This window comes from Lissotriton helveticus, chromosome 8, assembly GCF_964261635.1.
Source record: "Lissotriton helveticus chromosome 8, aLisHel1.1, whole genome shotgun sequence".
Classification (NCBI taxonomy): Eukaryota; Metazoa; Chordata; class Amphibia; order Caudata; family Salamandridae; genus Lissotriton; species Lissotriton helveticus.
In genome coordinates, this window is record NC_136069.1 from 754,779,672 (window position 1) to 754,801,008 (window position 21,337).

Below are 21,337 nucleotides of genomic sequence, written 5' to 3' on the forward strand. Positions count from 1 at the left end.
TTTTGACGTTTAGTGTATCCACCATATTTCCAATGGCCATTGCCTGCCTCTGTAATAAAACTACTAAATTTTCATCTCCAACAATAAATTTAAGGCTGCTGATATTTCGCCTTACTGGCAGATTTTCTGTGGTCAAATCTTCCGTCTGCCAGTCTTAATGTCTACTAGTTTGCTATCTCATAATACACCTTATGTGCATCTAAGTAAAATTTAGGGCCTAATTACGTCCAACCATCTGCCACCGCAGTGTGATGGAAACAGCTGACACGGAGTCGGCGGTCCCACCCGCCAAATAACGATTAGACCGCCATTTAGATGGTCGGAAGCTGCCTTTTTCTACTGTGGCTTCGGCTGCGGCCCAACAAATGGGCCTCAGCACAAGCAGCAGTGGAAGAAGGTAGTTTGTGCACATCCATGCACTGTGTGCCATCCACCATGTGGTGCCTGGAACACCGTGCATGGATGTTCGGTAGGGCACTACATGTGCTACATGTGCCTTCCAGGCCACCTAGCAGTGGCCAATGGGGGCAGGCGGCCCTGCTTGGCACCACAAAAGTCCCTTCTGGCTGCCTTTTCATGGCAGTTGGACCGCCATGAAAAGATAGTCAGAAAGGGATATCCTAATCTCTACGGCTGTGCCTGTGCAGGCACTGCTCCCATTGTAGGGTTGGGAATTGGACCGGCGTCCAGATGGGATAATTAATCATTTTGAAGGCGGCAGTCCTACCTCCCAGCTCCGCGCTCCAACTGTCGGTATTATAATACGGCGTTCAGACCGATTCCCAGGATGTTGGACGGCTGACGGTGGCCGTCTGCCGGACATCATGATGACCCCCTAAGTTGTTCAGAAAGTTATTCGATTTATGCCAATAATGTCTACAAAAATAGTGCAATATTGGATTTTGCATCAATAAAGGAAGAGAAGAGAAGAAAAGGATCAATATAATTAGACTTTCCTAGAACTCACTACCCACATAATAGAGGCAGAAAAAACAATGAATACATTTTTAGGTTTTACATGTAAAATGAGTGTAGAAGCTCACGTCCTTCGACTGCTGCCTGCACGAAGTAAGCACCTGCACAAAGTAAGCACTGGTTGCTGTCAGCAACTGACATTCACCAAAATTCAGAACTTGGCTTGGACATATTCTTTTATAGATAATTTGCCTTGTGCATCAAGTTGAACCCTCCTGAAACAGACAGACTCTTTCATGGTGGGATGATTCATTAAAAATCACATTCAGTTGTGCTTGTGTGCACAAGAGTTTCACTGGCTCACTGAATCTCTGCTATCACCTGGAGTGGAACCTCTCATTTGAGGCCCATGTAACTAAGAAATCTCACACAACTAGCATTGACCGACTCCTTCAGAAAATAAGTTCCACTCTTCCTTTAGCTAACTTCACATCCTGTTTAAGTTCAAGAGCCCTCCAATGAAGATGTGGCGTAATGACCAGAGCTGCGGACTTTGGAGCTGGGGAACCAGGGGGCTTATTTACAAACCCATTTGTGTCACTGAGACGCCCTTTTTGAGATAGACTGTGGCGCAGTGTGGTGCCCCATATTTACAAGGACACGTAAAGCCACCATGCATGGCTTTTCGTGTCATCTTAAACATGGCCACTTTTCACACAGCACTTTGTCTGAAAGGGGCTTTCCATGGGTGTTGCTGTGGGTGTTCCCACGCAACACCCATGGAACCTGACACAGTCCCAGATTTACGAGAAATCGTAAACCTGGAAATGCGTCAGAATGGTATGCTCCCCCATGGGAGGCATAGCGAGGTGCAACGTGGAGAAATGTTTTCATTTCTCATCTTTTTTCCTCTTTCTATGCGTGCTGCATTATGCACAAAAACAATCTCCCCGCACCACATGCGCCTTTGCACCATGGCGCAAGGCAGCCAATTGTGCGCCAGCACAGGGGGAAGCACAGGTATCTGTCATATCGTTGTAGATATGACGTATCCCTGTGCTTTGAAAGTGACTCAGTGCGGCAGCCAAATGGCTTGGAGGGCACGAGTCATTTTCTCGTAAATCTGACCTCAGGTTTCAGCCTCGGCATTGGCTCAACATCTTGTGATTCTGGGCACATCACGTAATCTCCCTCCCTGTGCCTACCAGAAATGAATGTGTCCTTTTGTAAGGTAACGGGTACTCATGTAAAGCGCTCCAATACCTTAGGGTCAAATTTGCGCTATATAAAACTGCAACAACAAAAAAATGATGGCATACTTGCTTCACGAGTACCCGCTGAAGGCCGCTCATCACACTTTGACCCCATTTATTAGCGAATACAGAACTATGGCCTAGATGCATCATTGAGAATTGCATTCGCAAACGGTGCGAATCGCAATTTTCGGCCGTTTGCGAATGCAATTCTCAAATTTGGGATGCATCATGTTTTTCACAATTTTAGGGATTGCAACTATGTTGCGATTTCTAAAAGTGCGATTGCATTTAAGAAATCGCAATTTCAGATTTCTTAAATGCAATGCATGATCATTTTGAAATTGCGAATTCGCAATTTGGAAGGGGTAAATTAACATGAAGTTGAACTTCATGCTAATTTACCGAAAACTTTCAAATATGCACAAATTACATTTTTGAAAGTTTTAATTTACACACACACATGTCCTTAGGGCATGTGTGTGTGTAAATTGCACTTAAAGTTCAATTTCAGGGGTGCAGGGAGGGGTTCTTTGGAACCCCCCCTGCACCCTTTAAATTGCATTCACATTTTGCGAATCGCAAAATGAAATTGCAAAAAAATGAATGCCTTCCCATTCAATCCTATGGGCCTTTTGGCCCATAAGAATCAATGAGAAGGTTTTCCTTAATTGCGATTCGCAAATTGTGAATCGCAATTAAGGAAAAATAAGGAATCGCAAAAAAACCCGATTTTTTCATGCATTGCCGTTTGCGATTTCTAAATTGCGATTCCTTAATTTTCGCAATTTAGGAATCGCAAACGGCAACAATAATGCATCTACAACCATATCAGTTCTACCCTCCTTAATATGCATTAATTTGAATCCTACAAAACATGTACGAAGCTGACAGAACCCTTTATCTTGTCCACACACTTAATATTCGACAGTCTAGACATCTTCCATTTGTTGGTCGAATGGTTATTATACACAGAAGAGTGCAATTTTCAAAGCAGACGAAGGAACTGCCCGTCACAGTTTGGGAAAAACAAAACACAACGATGGCTCTAAACAGATAGATGTCTCTCGCGTAAATATGTCGTTTATTCCTGTTTAACAATGTCTGAAGTAGTGAAAATCTGTAGCCTCTTTATGGGCCTCAAATACCTCATTCACTAAATGTCTCTCTAAAGCCTACAGAGAATTTCACCAGAGACGGTGTAGTCATTCACCAACCATGAGTAACACCCAAAGATTTTTAGAAAGTAATCCTGCCTTCTTCATCAGCCTACATGTGTTCACTTGCTGCAGTTTCCAAAGCACGAGCTGATAAGTCATCTGGGTCGAAAGAGAAAAACAAAGCCAAAGCAGGATTTTCTAGAAAATCCAGCTTGGAAGCTAACAAAAGGCACGCTCTGCACATAAGCACAGTTGTCATTCAAGGCTCTTGATTCCTCCTAATTTAAGAGCAGCCTGCGGGGGGGATGTGTACACAACAAGAGGTTTTCCCATTTAAAGGGGAGTGGAGGACATTATTGGAGGTCCCTTGCTCCATGACCGAAAAAGATAAAGTTTGGAACTAGAAAATAATAATCAGAATGACTATTTACTGAGAAAAATGGCATGAAACGTTTCTTTGGAAAAAGAAAAGATTTGGAAAAACTTACGGCGAAAGGAAATAGCTGTTAAGGGAAAGCTAGAATTATAACAAAACATTGAAGCTTGATGACATTTTGGGAGGATAAAAAAAGCATAGTTTGTTTGAGGGTATCGCCCCCAATTTACTTTCCGTACAAACGGAAAAGGGGCTAATTTCAATTAGCTTAATTTTAGTTGATTAGTTACAACAGATTCCGTTTTGGAGACACTTGTTAAGAGGACTACAGAGATACCACTTTATATTAGAACCAATACAATATATACACAGACAGGCAGGCGGGCGGGCGGGCGGGCAAGGTGGCAGGCGAATAGAGGTATTCAGTGAAGAAACCAAAAGTTACATAGACGTTGTAGTTGGCATCAGATTTCACTCGTACAAAACAATGGAAATTCAGCAGTTATAGTTACCTGAGCTAACTGTAACTTACACCCCCCATGCACTGCTTGTGATCACACATATTACAACATTAATGACAAGGCCAGTGACATCACTGATTACATCTCCAATGACATCACTGATGATATCATCCAGTGAGTGTAAGTGTTTCATAAACGTTTGAGAGTCTTTACTACCAATGAGTGATACTGTTTTTAACATATGTCTTTCGAGGTGGCTTTTTGACTCTAACAGTGTGGTAGTGTATGAGTGGTAGTAGGGGTGTGTGCGTGGGTTTGTAGGTGGCTGTAAGGGTGAATAAATGGGGCGTGAGTAGCTGTATGGGTGAGTGAGTAACTGTGTGAGTGGCTGTATTTGTGAGTGAGTGGGTGTGTGTCTGTATGGGTGGATAAGTGGCTGTATGAGTGGGTTAGTGTGTGAGTGGCTGTATGGGTGACTGAGTGGCTGTGTGAGGGGAAACAACCTCTACAACGAGGTCATAACACCGCGATACCTTTGCAACGCGGTTGTTCCAACGACTGCATTGTTAGTACGGGATGCATTTACATCCCAAGTCTTTACAACAACTTCCACTAGGGAGCGCTGAGGTATTGGAAATGAATTCCAACACCTTCCCTACTGTTGCACAAACTGGAGGAAGAATAGTAAATACTACTATTCCTAAGTCCAGCGGGCCCCTTAGTGGAAGTTGTAGTAAAGATTTGAGATGTAAATGCATTGCGTATTAACAACGCAGTCGTTGTAACAACTGCATTGTAATAGCATGCGATGTAATACATTGCGTTGTAAAGTGCTATATTCTGTGTGAGTGGCTCTATGGGTGGATGGGGGAGTGTGTGTGTGAGTGGTGTATGGGTGGCTGAGTGGCTGTGTGAATGGCTCTATGCGTGAGTGACTGAGTGTGTTAGTGGGTGTATGGGTAAGTGAGTGGCTTTTTGAAAAGCTTTATGGGTAAGTGAGTGGGTGTGTGAGTGGCTGTTTTGCACACTAAGTATCTGTGTTAGTGTCTGTATAGATGAATGAGTGAGGAGGTGTGTGAGTGCTTGTATCGATGTGTGTATGGGTATGTAAGTGGCTTTCTAGATGAGTGAATGTATGTGCGAGAGGCTGTATGGGTGAGTGAGTAGCTCTGTTAGTAGCTTTATGGGTGAGTGAGTGGCTTTGTGAGTGGCTGTACAGGTAAGTGAGTGGTTGTGTGAGTGGCTCTATGGTTGAGTGAATCGGTGTGTGGCAGTAGTTGAATGGGTCTGTGAATGGAAATGTGAGTGGTTGTGTGGGTGGGTGTATGAGAGGTTTTATGGGGGTGTGAGTGGGCGGGTGAGTGGTTATGTGGATGATGTCATCAGTGATTTCATTTGAGATGTAATAGTGATGTCACTAACCATGTCATGATTAATGTCATAAGTGAGGTCATAAGTGGTGAATTGTGGGGACATAAGGTATAGTTAGCTCAGGTAACTATAACTTCTGAATTAATAGGTTTTATACAAGTGAAATGTGAGCCTAATTATAATGTATCTGTAACCTTTGTTTTTTTCACTGAATTTCTAAGTTTAATAAAATGCTATTTCCTAACTATAATGTCCATGAAACCCTTGGGTTTTTTTCAGTGAAGTTCTAAGGTTTTTTTAATTCTATTTCCAAACTATATCATCGTTGTAACCTTTAATTTGTACACAGCTTTGTACAAAATGTCTACCCAACTGAAGTACTTTCTATTGGTTAATTAGTAAGGGCTACCTTGTTGCGTAAATGTCTAGTGCATATTATACAGTTCAGCTGTGTAATGGACCAGGTTGAAATGTCTTCTAAGACCTTGTGTGCTTTTCAGCAATGTCATTGTTCCTCATGCATCTTTATCCAGCACATTTAAAATCCACAAATATATAAGTGACTCTATGGATGTGACTGGGTGCGTGGGTTTCTGAATGGATCTGTGAGTGGATGCATTAATCTCAGAGTGGGTCTGTGATTTAGTGCAGGAGTCTCTGAGTAGGTCTGTGACTCAGCATGGAAGTGTCTGAGTGGGTGCTTGAGTGTCTGAATGGGTCAGTGAATGATGTGTGAGTGCCTGAGTGGGTCTGTGAGTGAGTGAATGTGTCTCTGAGTCGGTCTGTGACTTGGTGTGTGAGTGTTTCAGTGGGTCTATTGGCAGGTGCATGGGTCTCTGAGTGGTCTGTGACTGGGTGCATGAGTCTGAGTGAGTCTGTGAGTGGGTGCATGAGTCTTTGATTGGGTCTGTGAGTGGGTGCATGAGTCTCTGAGTGGGTGTGTGACTTGGTGCGGGAGTCTCTGAGTTGGACCATGAGTGGGTACATGAGTATCTGAATGGGGTGTTAGGGAATGCATGAGTCTCTAAGTTTGTCTGTGAGTGGGTGTGTAAGTCTCTGAGCGGGTCTGTGAGTGGGTGCATGAGTGTTTGAGTGGGTCTGTGGTTAGGTGTGTGAGTCTCTGAGTGGGTGCATGAGTGTCTGAGTGGGACTGTGGTTGGGTGCATGATTGTCTGTGTGGGTCTGTGAGTGGGTATGTGTCTCTGAGTGGGCCTGTGAGCGAGTGCATAAGTCTCTGAGTAGGTCTGTGAGTGGGTACATGAGGCTTTTTAGTGGGTCTGTGGGTGGGTGCATAAGTCTTTGAGTAGGTGCATAAATGTCTGGTCTTGAGTTCATGTCCAAGGAACATATAGCCGCCAATAGTTCACGGATTGGATAGAAGACCATTCCACACTTCTATGGCTGTTACCAATAAGGCACTTCTGCTAGAGCAAAACAAACAAAAGTAACCTGGTCAAGATTACTGTGAGTGTGCCAATTTGAGTCTAGAACCATAAATCCATTAATGACATTGCAGTGATAGCACTGGGCTAGAAAAAATTCCCATCAGCCCACCCATCTGGTGGAGTATCGTCACGTGGGAGATGTATCATAAATCCAATTCTTAATCAAGGCACCTGGTAATGATGCAAAGATGGATTTTGCAGATATAATCTTAGACCACAGTGCTTCACTGGTGATGCCAATGGAGTGCAGTGCAAATGAAAAGTGGAAGTGAAGATAAAATTGACTCGAAGGACCAAAAATCAATTTATTAAGTATGGTACTAGGGTCAAATCTAAAAGCAAAGCCCAATAGTTTTAAATAATAACTATGTCAAGGCATGGTGTATTAAGGTCGACATGTTTCAGCTAGATGGACAACTGGTCCTAGCTTTCTTCAGGACCTGGTGAATACTGCGACTGCAAACTTGAGTAAAATAAATTTACAATGATAGTGAATATGTACACTCATAAATGGATAAATCCTACCAGTTACTCTGAGCCCAGATGTATACTGGTGATAATCCAATCATGCCGTCTTTCCCAGCGTTCTGTGGGAAAGTGCCTCACCTCACCCGGTCACCCACTCGGGAATAAGGAGGCCCCGCTCTGTCCGTCGGTACCTCTACACCAACTCCCTCTCGGATGTTGGTGTAGAGGTACCGACGGACAGAGCGGGGCCTCCTTATTCCCGAGTGGGTGACCGGGTGAGGTGAGGCACTTTCCCACAGAACGCTGGGAAAGACGGCATGATTGGATTATCACCAGTATACATCTGGGCTCAGAGTAACTGGTAGGATTTATCCATTTATGAGTGTACATATTCACTATCAATGTAAATTTATTTTACTCAAGTTTGCAGTCGCAGTATTCACCAGGTCATGAAGAAAGCTAGGACCAGTTGTCCATCTAGCTGAAACATGTCGACCTTAATACACCATGCCTTGACATAGTTATTATTTAAAACTATTGGGCTTTGCTTTTAGATTTGACCCTAGTACCATACTTAATAAATTGATTTTTGGTCCTTCGAGTCAATTTTATCTTCACTTCCACTTTTCATTTGCACTGCACTCCATTGGCATCACCAGTGAAGCACTGTGGTCTAAGATTATATCTGCAAAATCCATCTTTGCATCATTACCAGGTGCCTTGATTAAGAATTGGATTTATGATACATCTCCCACGTGACGATACTCCACCAGATGGGTGGGCTGATGGGAATTTTTTCTAGCCCAGTGCTATCACTGCAATGTCATTAATGGATTTATGGTTCTAGACTCAACATGGCACACTCACAGTAATCTTGACCAGGTTACTTTCGTTTGTTTTGCTAGCTGTTATAGGGGCCCAAGTTGCCTTGGTCGTTAAATATGCCCTTTTGACCCTCCCCCACCCCATTTTCTCAACTTCTGCTAGAGCTTCTTATGAAATTGTATTAGAGCCTGTTTAACGGATAACCCTAGTATACAAGTGTGGGCCCACTTCACAAATGTCCCACTAAGGATAAAGTGTCTGATTGTTTACTGGTCATGGTGACATGTTAACCCTGGATTGTGGTGCGGCAGCGGTGGCAAGGATGAAAGTGATTTCCTAACCAACACGAGCACAGCAGCCCCTTACTTGGAGATCATGGTGATTGTGTGTGAAGACTGAGCACATGCGTACTTGTTAGGTATTAATTGTAAACTCATTAGGTACTGCATATGTCAGGCCTCACATTCCATATTGGTCTGTTGCCTTGCATTGCAATGATAAATGTTCTGCATGTCATTACGCTGTTGCTACAGGAGTGGATTGATGAGCATCACACTATTACTGATTGCTTTGTTTCTGATTTTAGATTGCTTGTATGTTTTCCAGATTGATTGACACCACATTTGTGGTACTATTTATTTAGCAGATGTCTAGTGCCTTCAGAATCCTACAGACTGCCAGTCTTAGTTATCTAGATAAAATGGGAGCATTACATTCTCAAGAGTCCCCTACATCTTTATAAGGTAGTCTTCTCGATATTTCATGATTACTGCATATGTTTACATGTTAATTTAGTAATTGCAGGTTAATACATCTCAACCTACATTGAACTGATTTCAGGTGATGTCCCATGACCTTTTGGAAACTGGCAGTCAAGCAGGCACCAGCCCAGCATCACAGCAAATCTTCAATACTCTGTGGAGTACTCCCCTTCTTGGTCAATAATAACTTGTACTGGTGTAAAATGGAAATGTCTGGATACAACTTTTATGTTCATATTTTAGACAGGAGAGGTTGATACACTGCCAAAAGTTATGGAATCAGTTTTAGGTGGTTCCCTTTCAAATTCCATTTTCTAGCTGGACTGCAGGCAAAACTATTGTGCAAGGTGATAACTCTCATGGTGGGTAGTGTTCTTGCTGGCTCCAACTAGGAGTATCCCATAACATAAGTGTATGCTGCTTGCTTTGATGTTAGATTAATTTAATTTACATATATAGTGCCAAATGCTGGAGTATGAAAAGTCTGAAATCCAGGTTGTGGTTTCAAACACAGTGTTTGCTGGCAAACAAGAATGTGAAAAGAACTATGGCTTTGAATGTCAACATCACCATTCTTTCTTTACAAGCCTGCAACGTTCCAAAATGAAAAATAAATTGGGTCTGAGTAGACTATGGGCACTGATTGTATATTTTTTTATTGACAACCACACTAAAAACAAGGTTTTACTCTTGAGAGAGAAGCTGAACCCCCAATCTGGTTGAGTACATACTAGAGTCAAGTCCGATTTCCTTCATTTCTTTCATCTCTTTTGTCATGGTCCTCCATTTGCCTTTTATTTGTTTCAATTCCTACCTATTTTCTCTTCTGTTTGTCTGCGATTCTATTCTTGCCTCTTTTTTGCTGGTTTTCCTCTTCATATAATGTATTTCCAACTCTTTACATGTGCTGTGTTTCTTTTCATATATGTGAACTTTGCTACGGTAACGTAGTCCCTGTGACATTCTCCCAACCAATTCTACTATTGAAAACTGTATTTCTCTGTCTTCATTTCCCTGTGCCATTTTTATTTGGTCTCTGAGTACTCACACGTCAACCTATTTTTATTTTGTTGCATTGCAGTTGTGGTTCTTTGTTTTTAGGTCTCGCCTTTTCCATTCCGAAGGAATGGGAAATGGAGAGAATTCAAGTGCTCAAAATACTCGTGAAACCAAGGGCTTTTTGGTGCGGTTTTCTTTGAGTTCACGTGAATCACGTGACCAAACAAGCACGCGCATCAGCATCCCTCCCTCCCTCCTAATTGCATTTTGTTCACGGCCGCCACCACATCAAAGGGCTTCTCCCAGCGTGTGCTCTGCGGCTTCTCCTCCCCTAATTATTCATGGCTGGCCGGCCGTACTTTCAGTTTCCCGGCCGCTCTTTATTGAAAGCTTTTTGCCTATCTCGCTGTCTATCCTCGATCACTCCGCTGCTCTCTAGCTATGCTTGTTATTTATTCCTTTTCGTGTCCGTCTGTTCTCCATGTTACTCTCGGCTTCGGCTGCCTCTCTGCTGCCCTCTTCTGTGGCTCACCCCCTTATCTATTCTCCTCTGTGCCTCTTTCTCATGTGTGCTTCTCGTTCTGCCCCATCTCTCCCCCACTGTATCTGTCACTCCTGTCTGTCTATCCTCGGCCCCTGTGTCTCCTCTCCACTGCTGTCCCCCCCTATCGTTTCTCCTCGTGTCCGTCTGTTCTCCATGTTACTCTCGGCTTCGGCTGCCTCTCTGCTGCCCTCTTCTGTGGCTCACCCCCTTATCTATTCTCCTCTGTGCCTCTTTCTCATGTGTGCTTCTCGTTCTGCCCCATCTCTCCCAAACTGTATCTGTCACTCCTGTCTGTCTATCCTCGATCACTCCGCTGCTCTCTAGCTATGGTTGTTATTTATTCCTTTTCGTGTCCGTCTGTTCTCCATGTTACTCTCGGCTTCGGATGCCTCTCTGCTGCCCTCTTCTGTGGCTGTCTATCCTCGATCACTCCGCTGCTCTCTAGCTATGCTTGTTATTTATTCCTTTTCGTGTCCGTCTGTTCTCCATGTTACTCTCGGCTTCGGCTGCCTCTCTGCTGCCCTCTTCTGTGGGTCACCCCCTTATCTATTCTCCTCTGTGCCTCTTTCTCATGTGTGCTTCTCGTTCTGCCCCATCTCTCCCCCACTGTATCTGTCACTCCTGTCTGTCTATCCTCGGCCCCTGTGTCTCCTCTCCACTGCTGTCCCCCCCTATCGTTTCTCCTCGTGTCCGTCTGTTCTCCATGTACTCTCGGCTTCGGCTGCCTCTCTGCTGCCCTCTTCTGTGGCTCACCCCCTTATCTATTCTCCTCTGTGCCTCTTTCTCATGTGTGCTTCTCGTTCTGCCCCATCTCTCCCCCACTGTATCTGTCACTCCTGTCTGTCTATCCTCGATCACTCCGCTGCTCTCTAGCTATGCTTGTTATTTATTCCTTTTCGTGTCCGTCTGTTCTCCATGTTACTCTCGGCTTCGGATGCCTCTCTGCTGCCCTCTTCTGTGGCTGTCTATCCTCGATCACTCCGCTGCTCTCTAGCTATGCTTGTTATTTATTCCTTTTTGTGTCCGTCTGTTCACCATGTTACTCTCGGCTTCGGCTGCCTCTCTGCTGCCCTCTTCTGTGGGTCACCCCCTTATCTATTCTCCTCTGTGCCTCTTTCTCATGTGTGCTTCTCGTTCTGCCCCATCTCTCCCCCACTGTATCTGTCACTCCTGTCTGTCTATCCTCGATCACTCCGCTGCTCTCTAGCTATGCTTGTTATTTATTCCTTTTCGTGTCCGTCTGTTCTCCATGTTACTCTCGGCTTCGGATGCCTCTCTGCTGCCCTCTTCTGTGGCTGTCTATCCTCGATCACTCCTCTGCTCTCTAGCTATGCTTGGTATTTATTCCTTTTCGTGTCCGTCTGTTCTCCATGTTACTCTCGGCTTCGGCTGCCTCTCTGCTGCCCTCTTCTGTGGGTCACCCCCTTATCTATTCTCCTCTGTGCCTCTTTCTCATGTGTGCTTCTCGTTCTGCCCCATCTCTCCCCCACTGTATCTGTCACTCCTGTCTGTCTATCCTCGGCCCCTGTGTCTCCTCTCCACTGCTGTCCCCCCCTATCGTTTCTCCTCGTGTCCGTCTGTTCTCCATGTTACTCTCGGCTTTGGCTGCCTCTCTGCTGCCCTCTTCTGTGGCTCACCCCCTTATCTATTCTCCTCTGTGCCTCTTTCTCATGTGTGCTTCTCGTTCTGCCCCATCTCTCCCCCACTGTATCTGTCACTCCTGTCTGTCTATCCTCGGCCCCTGTGTCTCCTCTCCACTGCTGTCCCCCCCTATCGTTTCTCCTCTCTCCGTGCAGCCGCTCCTCTGTGCCTGTCTCTCTTCTGTGCCTGTCTGTCTCTCATTTGTGCCTGCCTGTCTGTCTCTCCTCAGTTCTGCTCCGCACACTGTTACCCTGCATGCTTCGAGTGCAGCACTCAGCACGCCGCTCGCTTCCTCATTCCTCCGACAGAGTTTCCCAGAAAGGTGCTGAGGAGAGGGTGTCTCAAGAACTTGTACGACATCAGCGTTCTCTCTATTTCTCACACTTCCATCTTCTTGACTTTCCACCTTTCCCTCCCTTTTCACCTCTCCTTTTTTTCTTCTTCCTTTTCCCCCTCCATCTGTTTCTTTATTTTTCTGTTTATTTCATTCTTTTTGGTTTCCTACTCCTATTTCTTTGGCTTGTGTTTCTTTCTCTTCGTCCCCTATTTCTTTCTTCCTTCTTCTCTATTTCTTCCTATCACATCTATCTACCTTCTTCCGTTCCCTCCCTTCCCTTCTTTTGTGTAGCACACTTTTACAATGTATTTTTTCCTTGTTTTGTGCCAGGGCTCTCTTTGTGTAGGGGTCGCACTCAATAAGCAGCATTCCACCCATTTGATTAAAGTGAGGTGCACTATGAGTGAAGTTTTAAAGAGGAGAGGGAGGTGGCTACTTAGAACTCGCTAGATTGTATACAAACGCAACAGAGCAAAGAGACTGAAAGATTCAAACCTGGATGTGGTGCCACGCAGCTTGGGAGTGGATAGTTAACAAGATTAACAAGCATTGGCATAGCCAATAGGTCAAGCATTTGGGACCTTATAAGTGTTTAGCCATGCAACAGTTGGTGTTGTTGCACCAAGGATATTCTGCTGCATAACTAAATACTTATAGGGTCCAAAAAGCGAGACCTATTGGTTATATTTATACAGGCACGCGCTTTTGGGCCATAAACTTTCACGGCCATCTGTTCCCCAGCTCTAGCACCTCCCCTCTCTCTCCCCGCGCACAGCCTTACTTGCATTTCTCCTCCCCCTCCCCAGCCAGCTTCCCCCAGGCCGTGTTCCCTCCCACCTCTCCTCCTCTCTCCCTGCTGGCATCCCCCCTCCCTTCTCGCTCAGTCCTTCTTGTTTGAGTCTGTCTTGCCCTTTGCCCTCTTCCTTCCTCCTCCATTTGTCCTGGCGCCTCCATTTCTCACCCCGCTTGGCTGCACCTCTTGACACCTCCCGGCTCCTGCTCATATCTCTGCTGTAACGCATTAGACCCACAATGGGTATTCGCCGATTCATCGCTTTCCTGCCTCTTAGACTTCCAGTTCCAGCGCTTAAAAGCCTCTTTTCCCCCCAACACCGTCTTGTCAGGCCTCCATCGCGTTCTTTCTATTGTCACTGTTATGACTCCATGGCGTCTTTCCACATAGGTGTCCTTTCAGTCAGAATCTCTGCCTCCAGTTTTTCCCCATCCTCAGAGTCTATTTTACGTTTTTGTTGTCTTTTTGCCGATCTCAATTCAACCCCCGTAGCCCGTCTCCAACCATCTGTTTACTTCCATTCCTCTTCCTGTAGTCCCTTCACTTCCATCTGCCGTGGCTCCCCCTCGTCTCTTTTCACATCGTTTGCTCTCCCTTGTGCTTTTCTATCCTTTTCTTTGTCCACTTCCATCTCACCCCCGGTTACTCATCTAAACCCAATTCTTCCGTTATGTTTAATCCCCTTCTATCTCGCCGAAATTTCCCATGTCTTCACCTTTACTCGCATTCCGTTCACGTCAGACTAAATTCTACCCTCATGCTGATCTAGAAGTCCTATCTCCGCCATCTAGGTTTCAGTTCTATCGCCACTCTCGTTCACTGACTAATATCTCTCCCAGGAGTTGAGTTCCTTGAAGTAAGTGGGCGGTCATGTGGGCGCTATCTGCCAGCACCAAATGTGCACACCAGGGGCCGTGGATGCTAAAACACCACGGTGAAATGAAGTCCCCACAGTACCCTCGTGAGCCTTCTGCCTCCTCCCGCGTGCACGACCTGACCTGCCGGTGACTCACGCACCACACACTCCCTGAACCTCGGCCGGTCACACTCTGAGCCGAGACGCGCGCCTTTATTCCCTCATTCTACCCGAGCTGTGCTGTCTTCACAGCCGGGTGATTGACGCTGTAAGGACTTCCCCAAGGAGAATGCCTTTGAGTGCCCCAACCAATCACCGCCGCCTCTGGGGGTGTCTAGTTACACTGGGCTGTACACGCCGCTCAGCTGCCTCATTGTATTGTTGACCCTTCTTTAGTTCAAGGCCTCTGTTTGGTGCATGAACGAAGCAGGCACTAATATTTCTTTAGGTGTTTTTTAAAGCACCTTTTGTAGATTTATACAGTTTAAGTGCCAGGTCGTTCATAACAATACATCTTGGCTTTGGGGATAGATGCTCCACTGTGGAGGTGCACGTGTGTTTTTTTACATCGAAACCAGTTACGTGTACATTTCTCAGCAATCCCCATACAGACAAGCATTTGCAATGCAATAGGTCTCGCATTCACGAGAGTTTGAGCTATTACAATTGCAAATAACAATGCCTTTTATTTTTGTTTTCATTTTAAAAACATAAAGGGCTTTGTCATTTACAAAACCAATAGCTCAAACTTTCCTACTGCGAGACCTATTGGCAACGCCAGTGCTTGTTTTAGGTCTTGCCTTTTCCATTCCGAAGGAATGGGAAATGGAGAGAATTCAAGTGCTCAAAATCCTCGTGAAACCAAGGGCTTTTTGGTGCGGTTTTCTTTGAGTTCACGTGAATCACGTGACCAAACAAGCACGCGCATCAGCCTCCCTCCCTCCTAATTGCATTTTGTTCACGGCCGCCACCACATCAAAGGGCTACTCCCAGCTTGTGCTCTGCGGCTTCTCCTCCCCTAATTATTCATGGCTGGCCGGCCGTACTTTCAGTTTCCCGGCCGCTCTTTATTGAAAGCTTTTTGCCTATCTCGCTGTCTATCCTCGATCACTCCGCTGCTCTCTAGCTATGCTTGTTATTTATTCCTTTTCGTGTCCGTCTGTTCTCCATGTTACTCTCGGCTTCGGCTGCCTCTCTGCTGCCCTCTTCTGTGGCTCACCCCCTTATCTATTCTCCTCTGTGCCTCTTTCTCATGTGTGCTTCTCGTTCTGCCCCATCTCTCCCCCACTGTATCTGTCACTCCTGTCTGTCTATCCTCGGCCCCTGTGTCTCCTCTCCACTGCTGTCCCCCCCTATCGTTTCTCCTCGTGTCCGTCTGTTCACCATGTTACTCTCGGCTTCGGCTGCCTCTCTGCTGCCCTCTTCTGTGGCTCACCCCCTTATCTATTCTCCTCTGTGCCTCTTTCTCATGTGTGCTTCTCGTTCTGCCCCATCTCTCCCCCACTGTATCTGTCACTCCTGTCTGTCTATCCTCGGCCCCTGTGTCTCCTCTCCACTGCTGTCCCCCCTATCGTTTCTCCTCTCTCCGTGCAGCCGCTCCTCTGTGCCTGTCTCTCTTCTGTGCCTGTCTGTTTCTCATTTGTGCCTGCCTGTCTGTCTCTCCTCAGTTCTGCTCCTCACACTGTTACCCTGCATGCTTCGAGTGCAGCACTCAGCACGCCGCTCGCTTCCTCATTCCTCCGACAGAGTTTACCAGAAAGGTGCTGAGAAGAGGGTGTCTCAACAACTTGTACGACATCAGCGTTCTCTCTATTTCTCACACTTGCATCTTCTTGCCTTTCCACCTTTCCCTCCCTTTTCACCTCTCGTTTTTTTCTTCTTCCTTTTCCCCCCCCATCTGTTTCTTTATTTTTCTGTTTATTTCATTCTTTTTTGTTTCCTACTCCTATTTCTTTGGCTTGTGTTTCTTTCTCTTCGTCCCCTATTTCTTTCTTCCTTCTTCTCTATTTCTTCCTATCACATCTATCTACCTTCTTCCGTTCCCTCCCTTCCTTTCTTTTGTGTAGCACACTTTTACAATGTATTTTTTCCTTGTTTTGTGCCAGGGCTCTCTTTGTGTAGGGGTCGCCCTCAATAAGTAGCATTCCACCCATTTGATTAAAGTGAGGTGCACTATGAGTGAAGTTTTAAAGAGGAGAGGGAGGTGGCTACTTAGAACTCGCTAGATTGTGTACAAACGCAACAGAGCAAAGAGACTGAAAGATTCAAACCTGGATGTGGTGCCACGCAGCTTGGGAGTGGATAGTTAACAAGATTAACAAGCATTGGCATAGCCAATAGGTCAAGCATTTGGGACCTTATAAGTGTTTAACCATGCAACAGTTGGTGTTGTTGCACCAAGGATATTCTGCTGCATAACTAAATACTTATAGAGTCCAAAAAGTGAGACCTATTGGCTATATTTATACAGGCACGCGCTTTTGGGCCATAAACTTTCACGGCCATCTGTTCCCCAGCTCCAGCACCTCCCCTCTCTCCCCCCTCCCTTCTCGCCCAGTCCTTCTTGTTTGAGTCTGTCTTGCCCTTTGCCCTCTTCCTTCCTCCTCCATTTGTCCTGGCGCCTCCATTTCTCACCCCGCTTGGCTGCACCTCTTGACACCTCCCGGCTCCTGCTCATATCTCTGCTGTAACGCATTGGACACACGATGGGTATTCGCCGATTCATCGCTTTCCTGCCTCTTAGACTTCCAGTTCCAGAGCTTAAAAGCCTCTTTTCCCCCCAACACCGTCTTGTCAGGCCTCCATCGCGTTCTTTCTATTGTCACTGTTATGACTCCATGGCGTCTTTCCACATAGGTGTCCTTTCAGTCAGAATCTCTGCCTCCAGTTTTTCCCCATCCTCAGAGTCTATTTTACGTTTTTGTTGTCTTTTTGCCGATCTCAATTCATCCCCCGTAGCCCGTCTCCAACCATCTGTTTACTTCCATTCCTCTTCATGTTGTCCCTTCACTTCCATCTGCCGTGGCTCCTCCTCGTCTCTTTTCACATCGTTTGCTCTCCCTTGTGCTTTTCTATCCTTTTCTTTGTCCACTTCCATCCCACCCCGGTTACTCATCTAAACCCAATTCTTCCGTTATGTTTAATCCCCTTCTATCTCGCCGAAATTTCCCATGTCTTCACCTTTACTCGCATTCCGTTCACGTCAGACTAAATTCTCCCCTCATGCTGATCTAGAAGTCCTATCTCCACCATCTAGGTTTCAGTTCTATCGCCACCCTCGTTCACTGACTAATATCTCTCCCAGGAGTTGAGTTCCTTGAAGTAAGTGGGCGGTCATGTGGGCGCTATCTGCCAGCACCAAATGTGCACATCAGGGGCCGTGGATGCTAAAACACCACGGTGAAATGAAGTCCCCACAGTACCCTCGTGAGCCTTCTGCCTCCTCCCGCGTGCACGACCTGACCTGCCGGTGACTCACGCGCCACACACTCCCTGAACCTCGGCCGGTCACACTCTGAGCCGAGACGCGCGCCTTTATTCCCTCATTCTACCCGAGCTGCGCTGTCTTCACAGCCAGGTGATTGACGCTGTAAGGACTTCCCCAAGGAGAATGCCTTTGAGTGCCCCAACCGATCACCGCCGCCTCTGGGGGTGTCTAGTTACACTGGGCTGTACACGCCGCTCAGCTGCCTCATTGTATTGGTGACCCTTCTTTAGTTCAAGGCCTCTGTTTGGTGCATGAACGAAGCAGGCACTAATATTTCTTTAGGTGTTTTTTAAAGCACCTTTTGTAGATTTATACAGTTTAAGTGCCAGGTCGTTCATAACAATACATCTTGGCTTTGGGGATAGATGCTCCACTGTGGAGGTGCACGTGTTTTCTTTTACATCTAAACCAGCGTACGGTGTACATTTCTCAGCAATCCTCATACAGACAAGCATTAGCAATGCAATAGGTCTCGCATTCACGAGAGTTTGAGCTATTACAATTGCTAATAACAATGCCTTTTATTTTTGTTTTCATTTTAAAAACATAAAGGGCTTTGTCATTTACAAAACCAATAGCTCCAACTTTCCTACTGCGAGACCTATTGGCAACTCCAGTGCTTGTTCTTGTTGCACCTTGTCTTGTTTGTTATGTAGTTTTCAATTGTTCCACGAGGTTGTATATTGACTTACCGTTTTTTGTATTTGTCTGTTTTTGAGTGTTTCTTTTCGGTCATACTTTCTTTTTGTCACCTTTATATATTGTTGGAGGAGGTTTGTGTTCCCCCTCTCCAGTATTTGTGCTCATCTAGTTTGGCTTTTTACTGTTTTTGGTTGCCTCCTTCGTCCATTTTTTAATTCCTTTGGAATTTTGAATTTGTTTACTTAGTTTGAATGTTTTAAATGGCTACTCTTTTGTTTTTCTTGATTTTGGCTACTATATTTTTTTTGTTTTTGTCTTCCTTCGGGTTGTCTTCTTTTTGCTTCTTTGTCCAACCCACTAGAAAGAATGCGAGGAAGTGATTGCATAATATGGCAGGAGAGATGGAGAACAGGAAGGGAGAAAAGCATGTAAATCAAATCCATTGAAAGTGAAAGTATCCATGGGCCGCCATGACCAGGGAGGAGAAGTTATCGTCCGAAATTCTATATGATAAGGTGATTTTGTGGTCAGGAGATGGTCACACTGAGAAAGGAGGTAAGTTGCAACAATGGACAGAGAAGGCATCAACAGCGAAGGGACCGCCACATCAGATCATCATAGTCCATGATCTATCATGCATGCCAACCTTAGCATACACCTCCTACGGAGAAACTTCCATGTTGCATGAATTGTGTATCCTTGGCAACACACAAGCTGGGCATGCTGATCTGTGGAAGACCACAGTACAATAGCAAGGTCTATGCACAACACCAGATTTTAAGATGTGTGTATCAGAAACACATCGCTCTAGGAATGTCCTACAAACAGTTTTTAACTAGTCAATGCCACACAGGTAAGATCGAGGAGGCCGGGGTAGTATAAGAATAGGCACTGCAAGTGTCACAGTATTCTTGGAATGAGTATGCCTGTAGGTACATTCCCCATCCTGTCTTAGTGGGTTATTAGCACATACGTAATGGGCATTAGCATATGCTCTTTTGGACAACAGGCAATTTGGCCTTCATATATGTTATTTTTTGTGTTGTCTGGCAAAGTCCTTGACTTTATCGACTGGGCCCCTCAGAGACAATAACAATAAAGAAGCAGGGCATCCATATAGGTCCTGACGAAATCCAGGACCCTTCGATGTGTAATTACAATGACTGCAACATGTTCACACATAGAAAAGCATAGCGATACTAAATTCATTAAAAATAATCTGCCTACTATTTTTACCCATACCAGAATCACCCAATAATAAAGGTATACTGGTTTCTTTCCCAGGTATTCTTTGAGTGTAGTCGAATGATGACTGGTTAAAATGGGTAGTAGGATATTCCTAGAGTGATTATGAGGTAGCCAGTGAGAAAGTATCCTGTATCCTATCAAATGACTCTCCTCTTCCCAGGGTTGATAACACAATTATGCAGGATTAGTGTGAAAGTGCCTTAGAAACAGAGTAGACAGCCTAAAAGATAAAAAGAGCAATTCTTTGTTAGGCTTGAGACTATCTTGACTGCTTCTTAATTTTTGTTGGTGGGATAAGAAGTAGAGCTATAGCACTGATTGTGGAGTGAAAAAAAGTCTGCTTAACCCATTTAACCTCACTTTGTAAGTACACTAACTCAAATTTCAAAGAGTCATGCATGAGATCAGGTTATGTTGTTCTGAGTATATAAATTAACAATGGGGTTAATACTGCCACTGTTGCTATTCTGGTATTGGGCAATTTTATCCATTATCATTATTCATTCAAAACATGGCCTTACACATTACCACAATCCAGGAGTGATTTGCAACCACTCTAAAGTTCAAACTATATGGTGGCATGGTCATGAAGAGCATTAATTTCATTTATGGTCAATGGTTCATTTAGTCCCTTCAAATATGTGCTTCAATCATACACATTATGCTATCCTCATACTGCTAATACCAGCACTAAGTACACATCTGCACTCCAACAAAATACTGCTCACTCTTCTACAAAACAAAATCACACTATCGCCAAAGCACATCCTCTCAACTGTCTACTAATAAATTCTCGATCACTTTTTAAAAACAAACATCACATTTACCACCCTCTCACTGATGCAAAACCCGCCTTACTATTCATAATTGAATCATGGTTGAGAGATGATAATGCTCCAGCCCTGCATGAAGTCGTTCCTCTAGGCTATCAAACAATCACCCAAAATCGTATAGGCAAAAAAGGAGGTAGCTTAGCTGTTGTGCTCAGGCAAACATTACATATCACTAAAGTTGACAATGTCTCTATAAAAAATTGAGAGGCTCTTTTTACCAGATGCAATACTACACCGTCTTCCTCCTGTAACTTCCTGCTCCTTTACAGACCTCCAGCTTGCAATGTGACATTCCCAGGCACAATTCTAGACACGGTTTTAAACCTGATAACACTACATTCCAACCTATGCATTCTGGGTGACCTCAGCATTTGGTTTGACAAACCCTACATGCCCCATCTGAAAATAATCGCTGGCCTAGACATACTGAACCTGCATCAGATCATCCACAAACCCACACACAATGCTGGGCACATACAAGATGTCATTTTTTCTAACACCAAACTAGTTACCTTTCAAACTATAACTCTGGTCACATGGCTATACCACCAATTGCTTGCTTTCCAACATAAGACAACACTAAGCGACTCACCTAAGACCACCTTACAATAATCCCCCTTTCAAAAGTGGAGCAAACTCAATTTGGAACACTTAGAAATTCAACTAACATCCAGTGCAGTTCTAGAAACAATACATTCTGTTAAAAAACTATATGAGTGGCTACAGGAAGCTCTTGCTATCCTGATACTACTAAAAGCCACACGACAGAACAAAAGAAAGCAAACACTTTGGAGAAATACAGAGATAAAAGACATAAAACAACAAATTAGAAAGCTGCAACGTGCCTGGCTCAAAACAAATGCTAATCAAGACAAAATTTGCCTACAGAATATAGATTATACAAGTCAGCTATCAAAAAAGC

At 44.8% G+C, this 21,337-nt stretch overlaps 1 protein-coding gene across 3 annotated transcripts in view; it reads left to right on the forward strand.

The window, feature by feature from the left end:
- Positions 1–21,337, forward strand: part of GPR143 (G protein-coupled receptor 143) — a 367,151-nt gene that overhangs the window by 237,759 nt on the left and 108,055 nt on the right. For 2 of the 3 annotated variants that reach the window (XM_078657595.1, XM_078657597.1), the window contains one exon: positions 9,115–9,949. The exons of the other annotated variant lie outside the window; for it this stretch is intronic. In XM_078657595.1, the coding sequence (XP_078513721.1) occupies positions 9,115–9,219 (105 nt within the window). In that variant the 3' untranslated portion in view covers positions 9,220–9,949. Of the gene's footprint in view, positions 1–9,114; positions 9,950–21,337 lie in introns of those variants that run through there. 3 annotated transcript variants of the gene reach the window in all.